This window comes from Athene cunicularia (assembly GCF_003259725.1).
Source record: "Athene cunicularia isolate RWA chromosome 2 unlocalized genomic scaffold, athCun1 chr2_part1, whole genome shotgun sequence".
In the NCBI taxonomy this organism is placed as follows: domain Eukaryota; kingdom Metazoa; phylum Chordata; class Aves; order Strigiformes; family Strigidae; genus Athene; species Athene cunicularia.
The window spans coordinates 111879828-111907579 of record NW_020799095.1 but is presented as its reverse complement, the minus strand read 5'-3'; the positions used below and the strand labels follow the sequence as shown (position 1 = coordinate 111907579).

Here is a 27752-nt window from a genome sequence, read left to right as displayed (position 1 = left end):
GAACTGTCAGTGCCAGGTTAATGGTTGGACTAGATGATCTTCAAGATCCCTTCCAACCCAGCTGATTCTGTCATTCTGTGAAAGACAGTAAGATTTCTGACCTTCAGAGTGACTTATAAAATGTTTTGTAACCTTTGCTTTAGACCTGACTTAAGCACATTGATCTTACCCTGAAAATCACCAAAATAATACTGACTTATGCCAATCAACTTTTTATGACTTTCTTTGAAGCCCACTTGAAGACTGCAGCTCATATAGAATATGACACACGAACGCATAAAACACACGCTCCCTAACATCAACATTCTTGCTTGCTTCTTATTCAGTAAGTGTATGTTAGATGGAAAGTTTTCACTTTCACTGTGAATGGGACTGCTTATCGCTACTGTTTGCTTTACCATGTGAAATGTTCACTGCTACAGCTGCTGGGAGAATTTAAGGCAATTACTTTTTCTTCCAAGACTCTGCATCTCTGGAATTTTCTCTTATCACTCTAACCCTGGTACTGTGTCATGATGGATTGACATAGAACTGAGTACAAGGCACCTTTCCAAACCTCTTGTGATTGTTACCCTCCTATAAAAGTCAGTCTTTTCACATGCAAGGTCTATCAGATAACCAGTACGACAACGCAAATTAAACTTAACAATCCTGAAATCAGTTCTGCTCATCATCTTTTTTACATAAGGCATAAAAGCACAATCTCTCACCTATCTCAGTTCCTCACTGCCATGAGCTCTTGGGTAAAGAAAAGATGGTTACAGAGCAATTCAGGCTAAACTGATGCGTAGCTAATTGACAGAATACATCATAAAAATGTTCTTCTTTATACCTTCATTATTCAAAACCTCCGATCTCAGCCTAAGAAATCATCATAGACACGCTTTGGGTCTTCCTGGACACCTTAACAGTGTGACGTCTTACAAACTGATTAAGAATAAGCCACTCCTTTCCCCTCATAATCAATATATTATTTCTAACTGTTCTTGACATGCAGAAGTTCCAGCAGTCTGTGCATCTGTGCCTGCTTGTTATAGCATAATAAAGAATAAAGCTGCACTGGAAAAACCTTAGATTAGTAGTAAAATATAGTCTATTTTCTGAACATAAGGTGAAATAGATGTTATGGCTGCATCTCTGAACTGTGCGCTTAGCAGAATGCAGAATTCAATTCCAAGTCACTCTTGTGAAAATCAAATTTCTCTGTGGGAAAGACTTTACTTACCTGAGTTAATCAGTCTCCTTTTGTCAAAGTTATGTTGCCATGGAACAATAAAGCTGTTGGCTAAACTGTTTGATTGAATGCAAAGGATTTAATTTCCATTGAAACTGGAATTAGATTGAGCGATCAGGACTCATCCTACAGAATGCAAGTCACTGTTCTCAGACAAATGTAAATTTTACTTTTTAAAATTTGGTTTCTTCCACATAGTTTGCAGACACAGTTGCACAGAATTCACATTTACAGTTGGATGTTCATAAAGATACTTGTGAGAGTCTGTTTCTCTTTTCCGGTTAGAGAGAAACACCAAGATGGCATCTCAAACTTTAACACTTGGGAGGTACTAGTGTTATTACAGTGATGTTGCTGCCTTTGTAGGTATAAAACCAGAAAGCTGGGTGTGTAGATTTTTGTGAAAATATTTTTATTAATTCAAACAATTTTAGTCAACTGAATGTATATACTACATTTAGCTTCGCTAACAGATTTGGAGTTTAAGCCTGCATTATTTCTGGCTACTTTGGGAATACCCTGATGGATTTTGATCAGAAAATGCTTCTACTGACACTTCACAACACATTTTTCAACTTGCTGATGTTTGCTAGGGGACCTGTCCCCATGTATTAAATGACAGTGACATTGGGATAAACAAAACAACACTTGAATCTCTTCTCAGAGAAATTCCTGGCTGATTTCAAGACAGAATAGTAGAAATATGAAGAAACCCAGAAATGGTTTATGAGCAGCATGCTTTTCTCAATTGTTTATAAAGGCCTAGTCCTTTCTGTAGACTATTGCTAGCCAAATTGTTTTCAGCAGCTCTCACAGTTGATAGACATATACAATGAGGTCACTTGTTCACATATTCGTCATTTAATACTGATTTGCAGGTTAAATTCAAACAGCAAAAACAATGGTGTAGAAAACAATTCCTACCTTTAAGGAATGCCTTCATTGAATTGCCATCCTCTAAAATATGAACAGGAAAAAAACAAAAAAAAAAAACATGAGCAACTTTATTATCACTTTTCTTCTTAAGATCTTATTCAGAAGGATTCTTCAATAATAACTAGGCATTAATTATATACTATATTATTATAACACAGATTTTCTTTACAAAAATACTTACTATTAGCAATTAGCTCCCTCTCAGTTTTCCCATCATCTTGATATTCACCCAACCATCTTTCATTGCAAAAACAAAAATAATAATAAAAATTATCAGTAAATTACAAGTAATCTGACAATTACCTTCTCACATCAATAGTATTATTTTATACTTTTTTATCAAATTATGCCTTGAAACTACTCCCTAGATCAAATTTTCTTTTATACATTCATCATAGTCAGCCTTATTCATATTATATTACGAGAACTTGGGTCACTCTGCTCCAGGCAAATAGGAATTTTCATGGTAGCTATATGAAGTACTATAGTGCTATATGAAATACAGTATATTAAATACTAAGTATTTACAAGATCAGAGCCTTAACTGTACATTTGGGGAGGTTATATAACCTGTAGTGGTTAGTTATATTCATTTGACTTGAAATGATATATAACACCTGCAGGTCTGGAAGTTTCTAAAGCTCCTGTAGGTCTGCAGCATTTAACTGAACTTCTCTTTTTCCTTTCCTTTTCATTTATACTGATGAATTTAAGGAGCTTTCCTGCAATATAATTTCACTACATACATCCATACACCTTCAGCTGATCTCCCTTGCTGATACAACACTATACAGCCTTTAACAATCTCACTTCTTTAAAAATAAATACATGCATCTATTCTATTGACTCCATGTTAATGTTGCATTTGTTTAAACCCAAGGTTCCATAATATATTTCATTTCCTGTATGTAACAAAGCTCCATGAATAAATCTCTTATGCATGATGTCTGAACTCCACTATATTTCAACTATTGTTGCAATGAATAGCCTGATTAACTTTTGTGACCTATCTCCTCATTCTCTCCTAAGAAATGAATGATCACTAACAATTTCTAATAACAGAAAGCAAACTTTGACATAGGCAGCACACTTACACTGCAGGCAAACAGTGACAGAACTCCTCTAGTTCTATATATAATGTCTCTAATCTTTTTCTAAGAGTTTAACAATTTCCTTTTGATGAGGCAGTTTTCTAGGGAGCCCAGTGTCTTTATTAAGTATCCCAGCCTTTAGAGGAGTATCATAAAATCTCCTTGAAATGAAGGAAATAATTCTCTCATTCATCTACTCTTCCAATAACCATAGTTAATGCACACCACACTAATTAAAAAGCCTAATAGCCAAAAAGGAAAACTAAACCAGAAACCTGATCATTGGAATAATAGTTCTGAGAAGTGTAAATGTTCATTTTACATCTCAATTATTTTTTTTTTTTTTTGTAAACAGGTAGGATTCATAGAGAGGGAGAGCTGTCTTTACTGAACCCCTAAAGATTTTCAAGACTTTAAGACACAGTTCCCAAAATAGCATGAAAACTATTTTAGCCACGTAACCCAAATTCATAAATTCCAGAAACCACATACAACAGAATATAATTATATGGATCTACATTACAATTATTCAAATTATTTATCTTGTGTTAAATATACTTATATATAAATAACATAAATCTTTAATCTATTGGCTTATTTTATTTTTTATTATAGCTATATGATTCAATCCAATGACTGCTAAAATTTCAGGTTGTAGGTGTCTCAGATAATAAGAGAATTTGGAAGAATAAGCTGTTTAGTAATTGCTGTAACTGAGAGAGTTTTTGAATTTTACCCATGATAGCAAAATTCTAGACCTAGTAAAACAGATGAGATTTACTAAATGAAAGGAAATATTGTAGCTCTCCTTTAGGAGAAAAGTTAAAGATCTTTCCAAAGATTTCCAGTATGTATATAAGGTTTTCAGTGACAGAGAAAGAGAAACTGACCACATCTTTACACATAATACCTCTTAAAAGACTGAGAACTGAAAGCTTATTTATTTTCATGTGATCTTTGAATAATTGAGATTAAAAAAAAAGATCACTGCACCTTTCATCCTATGCAACATTTGGTTTGGGGACTCTTTGCATTTGGCTATGACACCCTCCTACAACAATACAGCAACTTTGTTCTTTGTCTTCAATGGCAAAATTTTGCATCCCTTGTATATTGAAAAACTCTGGAGCATTGCTCATACATCTAGGTTGTGTGCACATGCTTGTTCTGCAATTTTTTCCTCAGGTTGTTGGCAATGTAACGAATTACTTTTCTCCATGAATGGCATACCTATTACAAGGAAATACAACCTCTTGATCTTCCCTTTCTTTATGTTTGATGACAATCTTATCCAGGAACCATCCATTGCCTATGTTGAAATGACAAAAGCATATCATGAAAAACAATGCTGCTTTTTTTTTTTTTTAATAAATTTAAAGAAAAAAGCTCAGATTATCTATTTCTAGCAGAAACACAGGTCATATTAAAACACAGTTCCGCTAAATAGATAAGATATATTAACAGAATGAAAGTTTTATTATTCTGTGTCTCTTGCAAGAGGTTCAATGTTAATTCTTCTCTGACTTACTCTGTTTTAATTTTAAGAGGGGTAGGGTTTTTTTCCTTGGAGACAAGTATATGCATACATCTGTGAACTGCCAACACCATTCATATCCCAGCCTACATCTCTTGATTCCTTGCGATCAGGCATAAGGATGTTGGGTTAAATCAGTTTATGCAGTTAATGGAGATCTGTGTGAAAGCTGGGAATTTTGATCCTTGGTGAATGAAGTCGTTGTTATATATACAAGAATAAAAATTAACAAATCATTAAGACTACTGCTGGCATTTGCAAACAGAGTGGGGCTGCAGCCTTGGAGGGGCTTGGTATGTCTAGGTGCCAGTAACTGGGAAAACTGTGGACCAAAGGATCCAGGGCCAACAACTGACTGTCTAAAGCCAGCTACTGGAGGCCTTATACACACATACTGTATATATATGCATATATTTGTAATTGATGGGCTGTCATTCTGATCAGCTGGAGAGTGTTACAGGATAAAGCCATTGTTCCTGTTTGTGTATGTGCATGTGCTGAGTTCCAGTGTTGATTTGAATGGCCAGCCATGTGCACACATATATGTATTTTATAAATGTGTTTTATAAATGTGTTTGTGTGTTTGCCTACTGGGAACACATACTCAGCCTTGTTAACTAGTGGGACCAGCAGGCACGGAGGTGTGCAGCCTCACTTCTGTTGGTCTACTGAACTCATCCTCTCCCTAACAGCAGTAACCACTGCCACATACGTGCTGATCTCTTAGATCACTTCCAGTAGCCATCCTAGAGACTAGTACAGTTCTGCGAAGTCCTTTTCAAATACCCTATTCTCACTATGTCTACGCCACTCACAACTTGTCATATTGCTTATGAGGTTTTGCCTGACTCATATGATTATTTATCACCACATTGTAGCAAAACATCATGAGGGATGTTTTAGTCAGAAGCAGACAATTGTTCTATTTCTTCTCATGCTCTCCTTCCCTGGCTGCATCTGAGTCTGGAAGTCCCTAGAATGCAGCAGTCTCTGTCCCATAGGGAGAGCTTGCCCAGCTAGTGCATAGAGCAAGGTGTCATTTCCTCTTCAAGACTTCAGGCCCAGGGCACATTAGGTCACTCTGCAAGCTTCTTCTGTCACCCTCCTATACTTCAGATGTGCTTTCATTGGAAGGAATCTACTAGCCTGGCCAAGATTTGCAATCAGACAGGTCACTTTGAAACAGGCCAAAAAAGATTAAAGGTGCTGCTCATATAAATGTACAGGTATGTGTGGAAGGTTTCTATGAAGGAGAAGGTTCTTTCAGCAGATAAGACACACCATCTAGTGACTCACACCTGCCCAATGCCAAAACCCTGCTATCTAGGACAAAATTCCATTTCTTTCCCCATCCACAGTGGCTGTGGGAGAAAATTATGCCCTACAGTCTAGGACTCCCAAAGAAAGCCTATGTTCCATGATCCTTTCAAGACAGTCTTCAAATCAAGACTAAAGACCTTCTGCCATATCAGTCAGGCAAGTGATATAATTAGAAAAAAGTGCAGTCCCACCTCTAAAGGAATCCTCTTTCCTCCCTCTGAACCCCCAAAAGATTGGGTCTCTTAATGGCCTCTCTCCTGACTCACCATCCTTTTCCAGCTCTCAATCCCCCTGGTCACCTCAGACCAGGCTCCTCTGGGGCTAGTTTTGGGTACAGCTCAAAAGAGGTCTGTTGAGACCTGCCTGTTCTGAGTACAGTGAACAATCATCTTAATTACCAAGGCATACATTTTGTTATAGGTAGAATTCAATCCATTGTCCTGTTTAGATAATCCTCCAAAAACACAGAATTTGAACTCCATCATCAGATTAAGATAGCTGAGTCCAGTTGCAGATTTGTAAAGCTGGTCCTGTGATACAGCTAGACTGCCTATTAAAGGAGAGGTGAGAGAAGAAAGCATGGTACTGTGTCTTGGGGGAAAGAGTGAAGGTAGGCTCACCACACTGCCTTCTGTGTTACGTCCTGGCCTACCAGGACATGAAACTCTCAAATCATTCATATTGCTGAAGGCGGCAAACTAGAGAACTACAAAGTTACAAGAATCAAGCTGACACCCCATACCAAAGCTGCACTAAAAAACTACTTCTGTAATAGTCACAAGTCTGCTCAGAGCCTTAGTACAGGCAGACAGCAAGATGGGTGTTGCCTGGGGCCATTTCAGAACAGAGTAGGGTAAAAATGCTTTTCTAATCTGGTATCAGTGTGGCCCTGAACTGCTTTAAAAACCCTTCTCTTCACTTAGCTTCTTCCTAGCTACTAATTGCAAACATATTTGTAGTATTTACATCTTCAGTGTTTTTAAATGCTAGATTTCTCTTCACTGACATCATTCCAGAGATGTACACCACAAGGGCCTGTACCAAAAATGCATCTCATCACAAAATTCTCCTTTTTTCTGAAAAAATCCACAAGCTGAATGCAATGTCACTCACTAGAGCAGCTCCACATTGAATTGCACAAATCAAATAAATAACCAGATATTCTACCATTGTCCAAAGCAGCAAGCACATTGTGATATAGCCACTCAAAATTTGTTTGGTAGTAAAGCAGGTGCTGAATATCTTTCATTCTGTTTGTCAGTCTTCACTCTTTCCTAATAAAGGAATGTTTTACTGGCCTGAGCAATGTTTTAATGAGTTTTCTATATGCAAATAAATAGTGTTTTCTTATAAATAAACTTAAAACCAGAGTGTAATGACAGTATTTGAAATTAAACTCATGTCCTTTTTGCTGTCCATTATTGTTGGTTTTCACCATCCCATCACAGTGTGCGGGAAGACACTGCGAGACCTTCTGTCACATTTTGTATGAAAGATGCAATATAAATGAAGTACACTGTGTTTAAAAAGGACTTGAAAACAGATCGGTCTCTAGGAAGTTAAATCCTACCTGGACCAGCTCCATCATGGCTAATCAGAACTTTCTCCAAGTCTCCCAGTGAGACAGCCTTTATGCAGAAAATATCCATCTGTGGAACCATACAAGGAAAATGATAAAAGTCTTGAAGACAGCTATTGCTTTGACTATAATAGCATAGAATAGGGGTTTTTTTCTTATTTTTTCAAAATGAATATAGGTGTCTTATATTGGTCCTCGCCAGTCAGTGAGGATCTTTTAAAGCTCTCTAAGGTGAATTACACCTTAGAATTACTCCACAGAGACAGCACTTGATTCCTGTGGCATGACACAATGATCAATTTCAGACAATTATTTGGTCATCTCTAAATTACATTTTCTAGCCCTATCTGCCTCACCAAGACTGGAAAGCATACTTGGGAATAAGGATTTAGAACCCAATTCTAAAATTCACAGTGATCTCTTCAGGAGAACAGAAATGTTATTGTTACCATTTTATCTATATGTACAATATAATTAACCAAGAGTATTCAAATTATACTATCGAATGCTCTCAGTAAATAATTGATCCAGCAGATAAAAGTTATTTGTGTAATTCCGCAATTTTGAGTTAATAAAATACATGAGATAACGGTAAACTAAGTGAATAAAATTTGTAAATAAAAATATATTTACACTTGAAGAAACAGTTTGCCAGTCATAATTTACTCTTATTAATCAGAAGAAGCATTGTTTTTACTTCACCTGTCCATGTAGAAATTTTACATTATTATTCTTAGATCTATGGAGCTTCCTTTTGCCAGAATCTCCTCTTGTCCCAATGAGGTTGATATAAACATTAGAATTTGTTTCAGCACCAAGTTTGGCACCCGTGTATACATGGACCTCATACACCAACACTAGAAGAATAAAAAGCTTGATATTATTCTCGTAGTTTGCACATGATTCAAAAGATTTTCTATCTAAGTTTTGCCAGAAGACTCTACCGACTTTCATGATTGGAAGTAGCCACAGCTATCCATGCATTTGTTACTTCACCTCACATACAAAGGTGGGCAAGCAGATGAATTGGCTCCGTCATCTATGAAAAAGCAGACATTCAACTTGATTTTGAAGATTTCAACATTTATCACGAGTGGATGCTAGCACTTTTAAAAACAGCTCTCAGTTAAAATATACCTACAACTTTTTAATGCCTTTCCTTCTATTATAGACCGAAGCATTACACACAAAAAATATACACTTATCTTCAAAGAATTCTGTAACATAATTCAAAGTTCATGTATTAACATATTTTGCACCACACTACTATCTATTTATCCATATATGCAAACTTTTTTTTTTTTAATTATTCATAGTAATCACATACTATTATATTTCATTTCAGTTTTTCTTACTGTGACTTTTAAAAAAAAAATCCTGTTTACATATTCATGGCAATTTTTCCATGCAGTGTTTCTATTCTAGTCACAGCTGGCCATTTCTGCTGCTATGTAGTAGATCACAGAGGAGATTATTGTTTCATTAACGGGTAATTTTAATACTTCTTGGGAGTGAAGAAAGGTAGAAGAAGTCCTAACAAACACAATTAAACACTACTTTTAAGAAGAAACTAAGATGAAAACGGAAAATGGTCACAAAATGCTTGAAACTAGACGATACTCTACAAAAAAATAATTAAAACACTATTACTCTTAACCCACAACATAGCTAGTAGAATCTGACATTCCCATAAATTTTTAATTCACTGGACCTCAAGGCACCTTATAAAACTCAAATATCATGTCATCTGCCATCATTAAAGAACAGCTATTTCTGATTCCCATGGAGAATCTAAACAAGTAGAAAAATAATACTGCAAATACTTAATGGGAAAAAAATAGCCACACATATTAAAAGATAGGAAAGAAATGTTGATGGATAGACTGTATGCTTAACCAAATAAGGATATTTCTTTTCATCTGTATGAAATTATCCTAAACTAGCAAAGACAGTGTCTTCAACTCTTTATCATTATTACGACTATGACTCAAAATAGGAGGGGTGTCCCTTGATCAGTTTTATTATTTTCTTTAACTCCAAGCATTCATTGCAGCTCTCACATCTATGCATTAATGTACCAATACAGCCTGTGACATATAATTGATCTCAATAATACACACAGAACATCCAAAATTAGTCAGAGCCTTGTAAAAACTTGTTTCAAGGCTTTTAGCGTAAAAACATCGTGTTAAAACAAATGATACATTTGAATGGCCATTAACAAAGATAAATGGTCTTGATAATTAGCATAGTTGAGTTATATATCCAAATGACATTTCATATCGTAACTCTTAGTATAATCATAACTGTATTCACATCAGCAGCAGGAGAATATAAGACAAACAAAAAACTGGTCAAAGGACAGCATATAAGGGGTGACAGCAAAATATGAAAGGAAACATGCAACAAAGCAAAGAGCCACTGATCATGAAGGGGCAAAATCTTTCCAAAAGAAAACCTAACAATTATATTATTCTGTGACTATCCATTTGAATAATAGGGCTGGACTACCCATGGAGCAAGATGCTGCAGATTAGTAACAGCAGGGACATATCTACATGAAGTCTGCTCCGTGTTTTTACGTTCTTACTTACATTCTCAGTTTTGAAAAAGCAAAATGTCTGTGGGAGCTAAGGAAAGGGTACAGACTATTTATGACTGTTTATATACAAAGACAGGTATCTATTACTTAACATCTACAAGTAATTTCCATGATCAAAACTGCAAAATTTAGTTAACTACAAGCACAATTTTAAAGCATATTCAAGACTTTTTAAGAAGCCCTTTAACAATAAATAATTACAAGAAGAAAATAGCAACAAGTTCTTTCATTTCTGGAGGGAGACCAATCCAAATGGATTAAGTACAGGACACACCAGAACAGAATAAGAGATAATTATAACACAACACAAAGATATTAACAGATAAATAAACTACAGTTCCTTTTGTAGCACCGTGCATCTCTCCAGTAACCAGAGAGATGATTAAGATCTAACCAAATACAGATTTCGATTGCTATGAGCCTTAAAAAAATCAGTCTGAAGTAGAAAGCATGCACATGTTGAAATGTTAAGAACTGGAAAATATTTTCCATAGCTTCTCATGTCTATACATCTTTCACCATCTGGAAAATGTTAGGTCTGGCATTTATTTAGGCTACACATTCTGCATTATTTATAAAGGAACCTTCTTAACAAAAAGACTAGTTTGTGCTTTAAATTTTCATCCAGATTAACAATACAGACTGTTATATTAGGATAATAAATGGAATGTTCATTTCCCTTAACTTGAGTATATGTTACAATGCACTTTATAGGAAACATACAAAAAATTAAGCAAGAAAAATATTCTCCAAACCATGATGTACATGCCTACTTAGAACATGCCACTATGGGGAAACACCTGGACATTCATATAAATATTCACTGACTAGACTGTGGAGGTTAAGACTTTTCTGTACAAATGGAAAACAAGGCACAGACCCACTTCAGTGGATACAATTTTTTCAAACTTTGTCAAACAGTTCCTCTGGATTGCAGTACAGCTGTGAAAGGTGCTAGTGTTAATGGCTCCTGAGCTACAGATTGCTTAAGAACAAGAAGGGTGATGCCACTCTGTAACAGATAAGACAATGTGCACCAGTAGTTTGATAAGCACAGGGGACAGATACAATCAAATCTGGAGAACGAACTTACCAGTTGAACATACTGCTGACAGCAAGATTCACTATATGTGAAATTTGCCTGCTCATAGCTTTCTGTATATTGCTCACAAAACAATTTTTTGTGTATAGAGTAAAATGAAAAGCCCCAAGAAAATACGTTCAGCCTCTGTGACTCTTGTTTAATTTCCTTTGAGAAACTGAACTACTCTAAGGGTCCAGCTGCTACTGCATCTGAAATGGAGACCTACATCACTGCAGTAAGAAAAAGCCATCCCAGAACTCTGAGAATTAGAATTCTATGGTCCAATCCTCTATTCTGTAGTAGCAATTTCATTTCACTATACACTGATTTAGTGAAACTACACCACCTGAAAAACTGGGTAACAAAACAGAGAGGTAGGCCTATAGGCAAAACGAAAAGGAAAAAAAAGTTGAAAATTATATCATAAAACCAACCACTCAACAGAAATCAGGAAATACTGTTTTGGGATTATGAGGGACGTGTTAAGTGAGCATGAGATGTGAGCATCTAGGCATCTGTCTAATGTGGGGCACATAAAAGTAATAGAAGAAACATCTTGAAAAACACAGTAACTTTGGTAAAGTATATAAGAGGATTAATTAACACAGAATAGCAGGAAACAGTCTCAGCTAGTACTCACTAAAAAGGAAAATGACTTTTCAGAAAATAAGTGATTGAAATCTTCAAATTCCTAACAGGGTAACTTTAGATAAGCTCCATAATCAAACCAAAAACTCTGCAACATGGATGCATGGATGAAACAGTTGAAAAAAAGGGAGGTAAAATGTTTTCTGGCAGAGGTGGGAAGCTTCTAAAAGGCTCCATGAAAGACAAACATTAAAGCAGTATAACAACTATTTTGAAAAATGACATATCAAATTATATCAAAAATACTATAGGAGTCACTGAGCAGTCAAGTGTACAAGTACCAAATTTATACTTGCGCAGTCCATAAAAATGCTCCTACTGCTACCTCTTGAGGTATCATGAGGTTTCAGGTGGTTTTTTTAAGTTCCAACTCCAGTTTCTGTCAACTACTGATAACATAAGAACATGAACTACTTGCAATAAAGGGGAGAGAGAAAGGAAGTTCTGTTTCTCTGTTAAGAAGAAAAGGTAACCTAAGAGCATACTAAGGGCAACAGAATGCAAGTCAGAGAACACTTTTTTTCTAGACTTCTTATTCTGGGCACATGAATCAGGTTTTCCAATATAGAAAGTTGGTATATTCCTGATCATTCAGTGGCAAGAGTTAGTTTGGCCCCAGTCTGCAAGCACAATATATAATTCTTATTTCCTTCTGAAGATGTACTGAATTCAGTGACTTATGACATCTTCCATTGGAAAATACAAGCAGTAAGAAACCATTGCAGATTGCTTTTCATTAAGACTAAATTAATATTTTTATGGTTTGGAAGAAGAAAAATATAATCCTAAAAGAATTGAATAAGAATTTATTGGTGGCAATAAGAAAATTAAAATTTTCACTGAAGAAATATTGGTCATTTTCTTCTGATTTAGATAAACTACTGTACCATTGTTAGTTCTTTTCAAAGTGATTCTACTACGAGAAAAGTACAGTCATTATTTTAGAATTCTAGTTTAGAGCAGAAGAAGTCAAGATAAATATACTTATCACTTATTACTCGAAGTACATGAGATAAGCTTCCTCCGCATTAGAGCTGTCTGAGCCTAATGACACTGGTGTGCTTATAACAGCACATTAGTTTGAATCAAGAAGCTGAATCCCCTGGTTTGCCCCCCTCACTTCTTTTTGGTTTGCAGCATGGAGTGGTTTCAGAGAAAAAAAGTAGATTCTTTCTGGATGAAATTAAATCAGGGCATATGTTCCAGGAACACAATGACGATGACTGACAAATTGACAGTCAGTCCATGAGAACAGACTAGAACAAGCCCAGAGTAACTTCCCCCTAAACATACATAATAAGGACATTGGACCCTTAGCTCACTGGATTTTTAACATCAACCACTTCACTGCACAAATCCACTCCCATCAGGCTGCTAGTGTAAACAGACAAACTGGCCAAATGACACAAAACCTAGAGAGATGGTAAATGATATACAACATTAAAGCTGTCAAACTGTTTCTATTCAGTCCACCCTTAATGCTGGCGATCCAAGACATTAGAACAGAATTACACAGTACTGCTCCAGGTTCTGCCTTTTTTTCCATATAACATGCCCGCTTGAAGGAAATGGTCATTTTGGTTTGATTTGTTTAACAGCAAGATTGAATCTCTGCCATGTGGTTTTATCACTTGGTATTTACTCCTTCAGTTGCACAAAATAGTGTTTGGCATTTTGCCATGACAGAGACTAAAGATACAGATTGGTGCAGCATTAAGGCTAAAAGGGAACCATTTCTTAATGGCTGACAGTGGTTAAGAGGGACTATCTTCCTCAGAAGTGGTGCATATATTATTTGAGAAGAGATAAATAGAAAACTCTATCAAGTGAAGACATTTCAATTACAATTACAGTTCTCAGTTTTCTAATCTCCACTATTGATATTTGGGGCAATATTCTAAAAAAAAATATACATGAATATTCTTCAGAACATGTAAGAAAATCATCACCTTTGAAGAAACACAGTTACTAATAAATTTTACAATAGGAAAGAGAATCTTGACTATTTATCTACATAGTTGGTGCATTCCGAGTGATTAAATGAGGATACAAATTTTGTAGAGATAATGTTTGAGTCATTACTATGCTTTGGTCATCTTTTGCACTATTTCAGTCACATTCTAACCTTTCTGCATTTGCCTGCATATTTATCTAAGTGTAAAAGAAAGCTAAATCTTTTGAGCTGGATTTGTTCCTGCCTCAGCCTCAATATTTTTTATCTCAAATCAGTACAGTTATTCCTTCAATTATGTGAACAAGAACAGAGTAGAATTCCGCATTTATATTCTCATTCTGTTCACATAAACAGAACAATAAGCAAATTCAACACTTCTTGTATTATGCATCCCTTTAGATCAAAATTTCAGCTATATCTGAAGACAATCCATGTTAGGATGTGTGATGAAGGTCTTCTGCACACTCACAAAGAAGCACAGACAGATGTTGGCAGGGTGGAGTCCTACTAACACCCGTCTCTGGCTTCTTCCAGACCCATCGCAGGATCCATCAGCCCTTCTACACAAGCACGGGGCACAAGGGAAGGTTGGAACTCATATCAAGGACTCAGAGGAAGAAACACCCTCTTCCCAGCCCATGCAGAGCTGTCCCAGGAGAGTGTCAGTCCCAGTATCCAGGCATGAAACCTATCAGGAGAGTCAATTCTGCAGTATCTATCGGACTGCTGGAGTTTGCTGCCTAGTCGTGTGGAACACAATAGGAGACAGAGGGGAACAGCATTTTGCAATTGCACAGAACTTATGGGACATTTAGAGGAGGAACAAAAGGCAGGGAAAGAGATGGATCTAGGTGATTTGGGGAAGAACAAGTGAGGGAAAACAGAAGGATCGGGGATCAAAAGGTCTGGACACACTTAATAGTTTGCTGGTTAGTATGATAAGCTCATGTCCTGCACCTGATCAGTGCAGTCTGTCCCATCTTCTTGATAATTTGCATTCTAACTCTTTTTTCTGGGTGAAGGACTCTCTGTTCTCTGTGTATGTGTGTGCGTGTATGGATGCGTGACAGCAACTAGAGAAACTGGAGGGAGTGAAATTAAGTGTCAACGAGTGGAGTGGGACCAGGGGTCAGAGGCCCGTGTCTCTGAGACCATATGAGCAGCTGACTGTTGGAGGGACTACAGGAGTCCCAGCCAGCTGCCAGAGAGACCACGGGGTAAGGGTGTCTCTCGGGGTGAGACCTGCTGGGGTGTATGTTTGCCTCTAAGGGTGAGACAGCTCTGTGTGTGTGTGTACATGTGTGTGTGTGAGATGGTCTGTACCAGCATCTGGAGTGGGGCTGGAGCCTCAGGGGCGCATATGCCCAGGTGCCAGGCCCTGGTTGGACCTGGGGCTGTGCAGCTATGGCAGCCTCACCTCCACCGGGCTTCCCAGATCTCATCTGATTCCGCTAACACTCTTGTGTTGCCATGATGTTATAAAGCTAAGCCTTCAAAATAAAGCTTCTATACTATTTTCATTGAGTGACACTTCAGATTTACCCAGTTCAGGACACAATTACTAATTTCCAATACCTATAACTTAGGAAATGGTTGAACAATTTTTCTTTGATTTTGTGCATCACAATGTAACTAGGGGATGAAATCAAATCAACAACAGCAACAAATAAACAATAAATCAAATACTTGTGAAGTTTGGTAAACTAAAATCATCTAGAACTGTCAGAAAAAAAATCAAGATTGGGTGGAAGAATCACATTAAAAAACAGGTGGGAACAGACCTCCAGGGATAACCCGGTTCAATGGCATGGTCAATTCAGGGACAAATTCAAAGACAGATTAGGTGAAGTTTTTAAAATCTTCAGGGCTGGGAAATCAAAAGAGAAGATGGAATAGAATGAGAAAAAGGACCTACAGACCTGGAAGTCTTGGCAATGGGGAAAAAATAAGAAAAGAAGGGAAGACAAAGGCAGACACACATTGGAGGCATAAGAAACCTGAGTTACATGTGAAAATTGAGACTGGTATGCTGGAGAGATTGAAAAAGAACTGAAATAATCACTTGGAGTAGGAGAACAGATTAGTGTCAGCTTTTTGAAGTGGCTGAAAGACAGTCAGAAAAACTAAGGGGATTTACCAAAGTGAGAAATTTGTGTGGAAAATAAGGGATTTCAGAGAGAAAGATAAAGAAAAGCTGACAGAATCAGGAAATAACTTAAGACTTTAAGAAGAGAATCTAGAAAAAAAGAAAGACAAGGAATCAAAAATCAGCTGCAAGGTGTTGGGTCCCTATTGGGTGCATAGTAGAGTTTCACTGGAGAAACAGAAAAAAAGATAAAGAAAACATTATTCTTTCTTCTAAGAGAGAACTGGAGTAGTAAAGTAAGTGTTAAAGAACAGCAATTTTTAAAAGTGCCTTCTGAGTTTAGTTTCTATTTGTTCATTTTGTTTAAACCTTCTAGCACATCACTTGTATAGTTAAGCAAATTTAATACCACTATAAGATACCAGATTGAATTGAAAGTATAGGATATATATTACTAAATCATATCAGATTATGATTAAGTAATAAGTAGTACATCATTTGTCCTGGTGGAGAAAGTGACGATGTAGTTTGTCAAGTACTTGTAAGCAGTTAGCTTTTAAATGGGAAATGCAAATGGATAGCATTTCATTTGCTCATTTTTGTGTAACTAAATAGGAAATCCTTGGGAGGCCTTGCAAGTTATATTGATATTCTTTTTAAATGTGCCTAAAATCAATCATTAATTTGTAAAACCATTTCAGGAAATTTACAAATCCTTTCTAATGTGTCTTTTCTTACAAACTTGAGATATATATTTTAATTAAGATAATGTTCCTGCAAAAGCAAGGAAAGATGCAGTAATATAATAAATAAAAAATAAACAAATATGCTGTTTTAAACATATTCCTAGCCTTTGATAGAACTGACTTGATTTTTCATATACAAGTACATAAATGGATTGCACCTACCAGAATATAAGTGCTTTTCTATAAATGGGCATTTCAGACTGCATAATGCAGATCTGAGTTACTGATGTTGAATTGATTGTTCATACAACTAACTGGCTTCTGCACTATTTTTCTATGGCACCAGTATATGATACTTATGTCACTGAAAGAAGTTCCATATGGTACTGCGGTATATGTTAATAACCATAGGGTCTAGTTCATAATGCTCCGTCCCAGGTTTTAAAATCTCTCAGTGAAGTCACTAAATACTTCACAAAATAATTCACAACAACAACAAAAGAAAAAAAAAAAAAAAGAGAGAGACGGAAAACGTGAGCTGGAACATAGGTGTTTCTCAGTATTTTCTGGCCTCTGTAATAGAGATCAGTAGTTCCCTTTGGCATTAAAGTCCATGGAAAACATTCATACATCACCAGTCTTGATGGGTTTTCAGACAATTATATTCTTTTGAGTTGAGTCTTTCACTTGTTTGATATTTCCTTCTGAAATTATTTGATTGTCACTAAGTGCATTTTATGTTGAATCACTGATTTCCCTGCAATATTCACTGCTTCATTTTGAATACAGTTTGCCTGAATGATAGCACCTCTCTATATAAAACCAACCACTGACAGACAGTATTGTCTATCAGCTGCATCATTGTCATTCTGTAAAGAGAATTCTATAAAAAAAACCCCAACATTGTGCTAAATGATTATGCTGGCTCCCTATTCCTTTGTAGAGGCCCAAGACTTTTTAAATAACAACTTTATATGATGGGCTATTTCCTGCTTCACCTGAAGAGAACAAAGTGCGTCAAAGCTGTGCTAAACTTTGAAGTACCAAAGTGCCACCCTGCAGCTAACAATTTCTATATGAATAGCTGTGACTTGAGTCTGATTTGGAAAACACGTGTGTGATGACTCAGATTGTGGATTTCTGGTAAAGAATATTTTATGCAGCACAAGGATGGTATCAAACTTGGTAAAAGGAACTCGATGTCACATGACATTACATACCTTGATAATGCCTTGATTTCCTGCCTGGTGTTTTGCTCTAAAGAGCAGTATTTGCCAGTGATTTAGGGGCACTCTGAGAGACCAGGTATTTTATAGGGGTAAGATGCCCTGGTCACATCTATTATTCTAATTTTGGGGAGGAAAGGGGCAAAATTATCGCTTCCTGCTTCTGTGGAACTAGAAACTATCTGCATGTATCTGTTTCATTACTATACTGGCTTTTGGACCGTCTGCCCTGGAAGAAACATGAAAAGCTGTCATATATTCACAGGATACGGCTACTGAACACATGATCTAAAATACTGAGCACTTACATGGCAAAAGTTCCTTTGCAGGGTTTCTTATAGCCACTTCTCTCCATGTATCACCTTCACCCTTGTCTTCTGCAAGCCAGCACTTTATGGGGAGACAAATCTCTTCATCAGAGAGAGGGACTACTCTTTGAAGTCTAACTTCCTCTAGGTACCAACTGGGATCATTTCCGGTGTTGTCATGACCAATGCGGATTTTATACAGCTGCCCAAGATCTCTGAGATTAATCTGTAATGACCAAAAAAAAAAAAAAAAAAACCAAAAAAACAAAAAAAAAAATCACAGATTTTAAAAAGTTACAATGTTGTCTTTTAGCAATCCTTCTTACACTGGGCTTGCAAGCTAAATGTAGAGATAACATAACTAGAATAATGGGGTTTTTTAGACAATGAAACCTTAATATACAACAAATCCCAGAGCAATCAAGTAAAGGCATATAGAATAGTCTGCAAGCATAATTTTATTGAATTCAGTACCATATTATTTAAAGTGACTAAAGGGTTCAAACAATTTAGTCTGATTTTAGATCTCTTGACAGAATCCAGTTTGTAGTTTTATATTGTAAATCTCTATTTCTATAGACAAATACTTTAACAAGCAGAAGTACCTTCAGTCATTGCTGCATAAAATATTTTGCAGTCCATACAGTTACCATCAGTCGAGTCCCATTAACAATTCCTACCCTTCTCAGTCTTTTATGGCCCACTTTTCTCTTTGTCTTCTATTCTTATGTGCACTGGTGTAAGGGTTAACTGTTTCTGTAAGTTCTCCATCACAGCACCATGGCTGCAAAAATAACATTCCGTTTCATATGGAAACAGCCTTTCTTATAGAACTGCAATAAATGGTCATGCAAAAAACAAAGGATGAGTTCCAGGACTAAAGCATCACTCTGAAAATCAGGAAACTGATATCCTGGCTTGTGTCAGCAATAGCGTGGCCAGCAGGGACAGGGAAGGGATCTGACCCCTGTACTCGGCACTGGTGAGGCCGCCCCTCGATTCCTGTGTTCGGTTTTGGGCCCCTCACTACAAAAAGGACATTGAATGACTCGAGCGTGTCCAGAGAAGGGCAACGGAGCTGGTGCAGGGTCTGGAGCACAGGTCGTACGGGGAGCGGCTGAGGGAACTGGGGGTGTTTAGTCTGGAGAAGAGGAGGCTGAGGGGAGACCTCATCGCCCTCTACAGCTACCTGAAAGGAGGGTGCAGAGAGCTGGGGATGAGTCTAACCAAGCAATAAGTGATAGGACAAGAGGGAATGGCCTCAAGTTGCACCAGGGAAGGTTTAGACTGGATATTAGGAAGCATTTCTTTCCAGAATGGGTTGTTAGGTGTTGGAATGAGCTGCCCAGGGAGGTGGTGGAGTCCCCATCCCTGGAGGTGTTTAAGAGTAGGGTCAACATAACACTTAGGAATATGATGTAGTTGGGAACAGTCAATGTTAGGTTAATGGTTGGACTGGATGACTGGAAAAGACTTCAAGATCTTTTCCAACCTAGACGATTCTGTGAAGTGATTTTATTCCTGGATCTGCTTTAGGCTTCTTGAGAAACATTCACAAGTCCTCTTGGGTTCACTTTCTTAACTCTACAAGGACAACACTTACACGTGTTTCTCACAAGGACACTGCAAAGCTCTCTTCATAAATTCTGAGATCCTCAGAAGACACAAGTCCAGTATTCTGGTTTTTTTTCTAAAATTTTCTGTTCATTTTGGGTTAGTTGCTATTTTTCCCTAACTCAACTGACAGATCAAAAATTATCAATTTTTATCTGATGTGGCCTACATCAACCATGTATAGAACATAAATAAGACCTAAATTCCTATAGAGGTAACAAACAAGGGCATGAAAACACAGATATCTCACTGAGGTAAAGGAATCCAGATACCACAAACATCAGATATACTGATCTTCTTAGGGACTGTCTATTAAAGAGATCTTCTGAGAAATACCAACCTCACACTGTTCCCAGCAAAAAGTTTTACAAAACACTTGACATCATTTACAGTTCACTTGGTTGACTGTGAAACTCCTCATGTGTTAACCAATTTGCACCACATTCTGTGATAAATTCTAAAGGGAATGGACTTCATACAGACCCTGCTCATTTGAGACACTGTCAGCACTTATTAACCTTAATACTATCATTTTGAGTACAATGATAGTAGTAATTCTATTCTCTTTGTGGTGATTTTCTTAACTGTTACAGGCAATAATATCAACACTCATATTTTATAGTATCGGTACCAATACATATTGAAAAAAACATCCACCACTTTCAAAACAGCCACACCCATATTCTAAATGTTTGCAAGCAGTTAAACAAGATTAGCCTGCTAATCAGGACAACTATATGCTTTGCTCATTGCTACTATTTACATTTTATACAAGCATAGGACTAAATTATCTTCTTACCAAAGGTAATGGGAACATTTTCATTAAACCATGCATTAGAAAACATCACCTTAATTTTGAAATCAAAGCTTAACAAAGTTTGTATTTTACAATTTGTCTCTAAGAATAAATTGAAATCCAGGTTTATCAGCAGAAGTTCTTCCTAAAGAGGATGCAAGGACTAAATTTTAATTCAATTTCTAAATGAGGTATGCAAACACTCTTTTCAGTCCCTAGCATATCTCTGATATTTTGAGTTAAGTCAGTATGACCTATTTTCATGTACTTAAGATGTTTAACTAAGCGAAAAGTGAAGTAAGAGTTCCTTGGCTTAACAAAAGACTCTTCAGTGGAAAGATACTCAGTGAAAAGGATGGAAAGGATATATGTAATAACTCTATTTCTCTCTTATATACTGGAATAAGCAAAATAACGTCATTGTATTCTGGTTGCACAGAAAGTATTCTGAAATTTCTCTGAAATAAACTCAGGCTAGCATGAAAATCATTTGGATAAGTCAACACTTCAGAAGAAGCTACACCAAAATTCCACTAACACAACCACGAGAAGCTATGCGTGACAGACAGTTACTAATTTCATGTAAAGTCACCTCATTAACAGAATTTCAGAGAAGGCATGTGCAGCAGATGGATTCCCAAAAGAAAAAAAAATCATTGACTGCATTAGTTTAACTTCTACAACATCTACATATAACAGAGAAATCTTTGGAAGCAGAAGATAAATTCAAATTGTGACCATGCAGCTGGTAAACGTTGCCAAAAATATCATATCTAATGTACTGTTAAAGTACCCAGGGTCCACCCATAGTGCTTACATTTGCCAGATGTCTGAATTCAACCAATTTGTTAATTGCAACCAACAAACTTGGCACAGTTACACACTAACTCAAGAACAGGAATATTTCACAGGTGCTCACACAGAAACTTGAGTGTCTCATGAAAGAGGTGGATATAGACATGTAAGGAGTAGGATTAAAGGCCACACAGAAATCTGCATTATTTTTTCCCACTTCATACTTAGTTTGGTCACAAAAATAAATTGGGTAAACAAGTACTTCTCACTGTACAGTAACAAAAACTTTCTTTTCTAGTCTGCCCAAGCTCTTTTCATCCTGTAGCTAGCCCAATATTCAATACTCACTCACATGACTTTCCTATACAGGCTAACAATGTACTGTTTTTCACTAAAATGGATGTCAATTATCCATTACCTGGTTAATTAGATAAAGGAAATGCCAAACTGCTCTTATCTGCTAAACTAACTGTACCAACAGACAGCTTGTTTTTTCCTCCCTCAAGTACAACAAATGTGAAAATGTTTTAAGAATAACATTAAAGTTCTGGAAGAACTTTTCTTTTACTGTGTGGTTAATTATATTATGTCAACACCAAGTATTTATGGTATCAAGGAGTCAGTTCTTGAAAATAAGAACAAAACTCTTGTGTTAGGAGAACATAAACCACTTACGTATCTGAGGTTTTTCTCACTGATCTGTGCTTTTCCAAGTCAGGCCACAAGTATTTTACTGGATCTGAAACTTTCCAGTGCTTAGGTGGAGATATAAAACACTATCTACCAGAGGATGTTAACTGGAATACAGCCTAGCATTAGCTGTAAGAAACCTCAACAAAAGTCAGGCCATGCAAGAAAACATAAGCTTTACTTAACCTTCATCACAGGCATGCACATCATGCTAACAGAATGGTGCTGTGGTTGGACAAGTGCACCTTATGCATGAAGAAGTGATGCATGATAAGAAACATTATGCTGGTAGGCACATAATAGGGGTCCAAACAGTCTGAAGACACATGAAGATTCATTTAAGAAAAGATTCAGAGTAGTCACCTCAGTCCACAGCCTAGGAGTAGGACTAGAACTCTGACTCTACTCAGCCCTGAAGAGGCACACTAGAAGTGCTGTGTCCAATTCTGGGCTCCCCAGTAGAAGAGACATGGGCATACTGGATAAAATCCAGTGAAAGGCCACAAATATGACGGAGGGACTGAAGCATCTCTCACATGAGAAAAGGCTGAGAGAGCTGGGACTGTTTGGCCTGGAGAGGAGAAGACTCAGGGGAGAATCTTATCAATGTGTATAGATACCTGAAGGGAGGGACTAAAGACAGAGCCAGTCTCATCTCAGTGTTCTCCAGTGAACAGTCAAGAGGCAATGGGCACAAGTTAAAACACCATAAATTCCACTTAAATATATGAGGAAAAAAATGGATGAGAGTGGTCAAATGTTGGAACAGATTACCCAGAGAGTTTGTAGAGTGGGAGATATTCAAAACCTTACTGGATAATGTCCTAAAGTAACCTACTCTAGCTGGTCCTGCTTTGAGCAAGGAGCTGGACTAGGAAATCTTCAGTGATCCCTTCTAACCTCTGTAATTCTGTAGCACGCAGTGCAATGGCATCACCTTATTGACATAATTATCTTTAGGGTGAGAACCAGATTCAACATCGCTAGTAGTAAGAAATCCCTATAATGCACAGTGAAAATAATTTTTGCAGGAGATAGAACTGTAAAAGAGCTGCCAGAGAGCTGGCTGCATAAAGTAAGGTCCATCAAAAATTTTATCACTTTATCATCTTCTGTTTCAAAGCAAGACATTGACCTCATCTTGTTTAGCATTGTACTGTATAAAGTGTCTATCCTCTTTAGGGAGTTTTACCAAGTCCAAGCAAAAAAAAATATATTTTTAAGAAAAAGATTCAAAGAATAAGCTACACATTAGTCATAACAATCATTTCTGAAAAGCGCTCAGATGCTGAGATGATGAGAGGCATAACAATGTGAATGGACTAGAAAACGGCTGAGGGGAAGGCAAGGCAAGAGCATGGATTACTAAAGACAGAAATTGGATTTGGGCATTTGACATGGGAAGGTGAGGGAATGCTTAACAGGGAGACCTTTAACAAAGGAAATTATTGTCATAAAATCTCAGAAACAACCACCTGAAGCCTATCGGGGGGCTAAACAGACCTGGGAGAGAGGAGTGACTTAAGAGAGACAGGCAGGGAGTTTCAGTATGTATTCATCTTGGACTTGTGTTGCCAGCAGGTAGAAAAAGAAGATGATCTGCAGATATATGGCTGGAAGATTGATCCTGAAATTGAGTACATAAAGAACTCTTAAGAAACTACCTTAAAAGAGAAAATCATTTATACATACATATATATATTCCATACTGCAGTACTCCATAATGCAGAATTACTGAACAAATAGCACCATGTCCACTCATTTCTTGAAGATGAGATGAATTGTGTTTTTCTCCAAGACTTTTTGTGAGCTTTTTATGATCCTTCTAGGTAATTTTCTTGGAACAAACTAAATTTTGTTTCACGCACAGCCTGTAGCTGATGGAGACCGTTTTACCTACTTCTCCCTTTTATCTCAGCCAGGAATGAGGTTCATGTTGTTATCATATACATTTCATGGAGAGATGGACAGTTTCAAGTGAAACTAAAGCCATCAGTATGACTATTTAATGCTGCTTTAAGCGTATCTAAGCATATCTGACTAAAGCCTGGGTTTCTCTAAGTTTTATTCAACTGTTTCTGGACTTAAATGCCCATTATAGCAAACAGGGACAGCTGGAAAATAGCAGGACACAAGCTATGCTCAGCTTTTAGGCATTGGCAGGCCCATGGTTAAGAGAGTAGATAGCTACATTAGTGCTTGCGGTCACTTTTGCTATCTTCCTACTTGGGAAGAATTCTCACTGAGCTCCTTACAGGCTCTTTTATTTTAACAATGGGAGGAAAAGCATGAAAATGGATTTGTTTCAACCTATTTTTTAACAATCAGTTTTCTCCCCACTGGTTCTCATTTTACTTTAGAGATCTCAGTTTTGGCTGATGAAAGAATGAATATGGATCCAGGCTACAGGAATGAAAGACACACAGTGAAACACAACAGATTCTTACAGTCCATAGGGCTGATTCTAAAGGAAGGAGTGCCCGTTATTAATGCATAGATTATTTAAAATGGCTGATACTTTTATTTAAACTTTTATTTGGAGGAAACCAAACCTAAAAACAACAGATAAACTTCTAAGTCTTAAGCCTCCATGTGATGCAATACAGAGTAAACCTGATGAACACAATTCTTCACAACCAATGTACATGCAACTGGAAGGAAAAAGGCTATTTTTAACACTAACAATCTCATCACAGGAACACTTTATTTTTACTACCAGGTATCTCTGTGTGTATTAGCACGAGCCCTATTTTTCATTTACCTATATTACTTTCTGGCAGTTTGCCCTGATATAGAATATGACAGTGTTTAAAGAACTGTTATATAGATGAAGAAGCTTTAAACAGTGTAACTGGATATGGCTCTAGCTTTACAAGTTAGAGAAATAGGCTCATACAGAAAAATTTGCACCAGGGATGGATTCCAGTTTCCAGTTCTCCTAAAATATCATGCATACTCCATGTCCCATGCTTGCAAACATGAACTATCTTCTTTACAAAGACAGATACAAACTGCAAAATATAACATAAGGTCTTAGATTACTTAAAAAAAAATCCAGCACCCAATAGCTTAATATAGTGTTATTTAAGATAAACTGGACAAGGTGTTGAAATCAGTCAGACCAACACTGTCCTAAAGAGATACAGAGTTGATAATGAAGCAAACTCACAAAGCAAAGCATAGCAGAATTCTTGTTAAGGAGGTTCTAGGTCCCACCCCTCTCACTAAAGCTAGCATACAATATTTTGAAAGCAGATCTACCAAACCAGTCAGTGATTTTACTGACTTCATTATTATTAGAAGAGTAGAACTTGTATCTGAAGGTATGGAATTATTCTGTATTGAAGTAACAAAAACTGAGAGATTGCAGCTGACTTTTACGGAAGATAAAAGGCTTACAGTCTTCTGCTTAGTTTTCTTTGACGTAGAAGGGAATACTTGGCATGACCAAGACTATCTATACAAATAATTTCTTTATAAAACCGTGTGTACACTCATAAGACATAATTCGCCATGTGTCAAAAAATGATGCAGAATACAGGGCTCTGGAGAATATAAATTTACAATATAATTAAAGCTTCAGTGTCTTGAGCAACTCAAACTACTGCCAAAATCAGTATTTTTGAAATACTGAGAACTACTCAGGGACCATGATGACACCAGAGGAAAATGCAGGAAACAGATCACAGTTGTGATGAAAGCTATAACTAATGGTAGATTGATATCTCTCTATCAGGAGGATTGATACCTACTCTACTGGAGGAGGAATGACTCTTAACAGAAAAATTATGCCCTAAAAACTATGCCTGAATACTAACAGAAGAAGAAAGCCATTGCCTAGGATTAGTTTCTTTGAACATGCAGGAACACAGAGCAGAGGGAAATCCACCAAATTTACATTCCTTTTCTTTCCCATTCCCATATTGTTCATCCCTGACTTTCCCATCTGGTAGGAAAAAGTTCTAAGTCAGAATAGAAATATGGTGCAGGTTATATACAACTGTCTTGTGCAAACCTAGAACCCAAGACTCTGGTCAGAAACGAGAACTCTCCCCATTACACAACAACTATAAATTACCTTCAGGGAATTTCATGAGCTGCCATTATATGGAAATCTCCAAGGACAATAGCCTTATTACATTCTACCTGTGTTACACTGGAGGTTGACCAGTTTTTAATCTAATTTACACAAACCTTAATCAGAGATAGCTAAAGTTAATGAAGTTACACCAGCTGTATACAGCAATGCAGGCAACATCAAAATCAAGTTCTAGATGAGCAAGAAAATCTCAAGATTATATGGAGCAGCATTTTGATTCACTCAAGTTTTAATAAATTTATTCATTATTTTTAACATTACTGTATATTCATTATTGACTTTTATGTATCCAAGTTACATTGCAGTTAACTGTACTTTCTATCAGACCACAATTCTTGGGTTTTATTAAGATGATCCAGTCATTTTGTCTCATTCTCTTTTTGTGGGCCATTTCCCAGTTATTTCTTATGATTATATCTGTGACCAAAAGGATTTTAAAGTGAGATGGTATTTTGTTTGGTTTTGTGGCACATGATAGTGCTTTATTTTTTCCACCATAGTATGCTGAACTCTTGCAGCTCCCTGCATCAGTTAACAATCTCAAAAAAAGGAGGTTACCTGGAGTTTAAATAGCCTTCAAATATGCAGCATGTTTTTACACAAAGGTTGCAAATAAAGGACCATTCAGTCAAGATTTTCAACGATGTACTTAAGAGATGAAACTAGTGTAATAGAAAGCAATATGGGCTATCCAATTTTTCTGCAACTCCACATTTTTTAGCAATATTGGTGTGATTAGACAGTGCTCTTAATGTTGGAAAACTGCAGAGTTACAAACCTGGAACACAGCTTTCTTTTACATTTACAAAGAACTCGGGTACCTTATTAAATTGAAACATTTAAGGGGAAAAAATGGTGGGTGAGGGGAAGCAAAATTATCTGTTCGTTTCTTTCTCTCTGCATTGATCAGCACTGACTGAAAGTTAAGTAAGTGATTTGGGAAATAATGGATAGACAGTAATCTGGTCAACCTTGAAGCTTTGATGGTGAAGTTAAAATTCAGGGAGCAGCCTCCTCAAGAATCTCTGAAGTTTAAAGGTCTTATTGCAAATTAATTTAAAAGTTTGATTACACAATTAGATTTTGTAAAAAGTTTAAGTTGTACTCCTCAGTACGTCACACTTAAACTGCAATGAAGAGCTGTGCCTAGTCTCCAAGCCTCTCCCAAGCTTTCAGTGGTGACTCATCAAAGAAAAACATAACGCACAAAGTATAGAAGACCTAAATCTGGGTGCTAGTGTGGATAGTAACAGTTCATCAGAGCTCCTGGACCAGGTATCAGGTCTTGCTTTGATGTGGATAAAAAAGATGCTTTGAAAAACATGCTGTACCTTCCAAAGAGAAAGAAAACAAACAAATGTTCTTGGTACTTCCCTCAGTGAACCAAATAAATGAGTAAGAACATGCTATCACAGAATCACAGAATCAACTGGGTTAAGGTCATCCAGTCCAACTGTTAACCTACCACTG

At 36.8% G+C, this 27752-nt stretch overlaps 1 protein-coding gene across 1 annotated transcript in view; it reads right to left on the bottom strand.

Annotated features, from left to right (window-relative positions):
- LOC113477320 (lipoxygenase homology domain-containing protein 1-like) overlaps window positions 1-27752 on the bottom strand; it is a 159821-nt gene that overhangs the window by 83716 nt on the left and 48353 nt on the right. Inside the window, exons 23-28 of the mRNA XM_026843568.1 lie at window positions 18289-18514; window positions 8397-8551; window positions 7686-7764; window positions 4492-4570; window positions 2352-2407; window positions 2159-2191 (exon numbers count right to left, since the gene is read on the bottom strand). Coding sequence (XP_026699369.1) covers window positions 2159-2191; window positions 2352-2407; window positions 4492-4570; window positions 7686-7764; window positions 8397-8551; window positions 18289-18514 — 628 coding nt within the window. The remainder of the gene's footprint in view (window positions 1-2158; window positions 2192-2351; window positions 2408-4491; window positions 4571-7685; window positions 7765-8396; window positions 8552-18288; window positions 18515-27752) is intronic.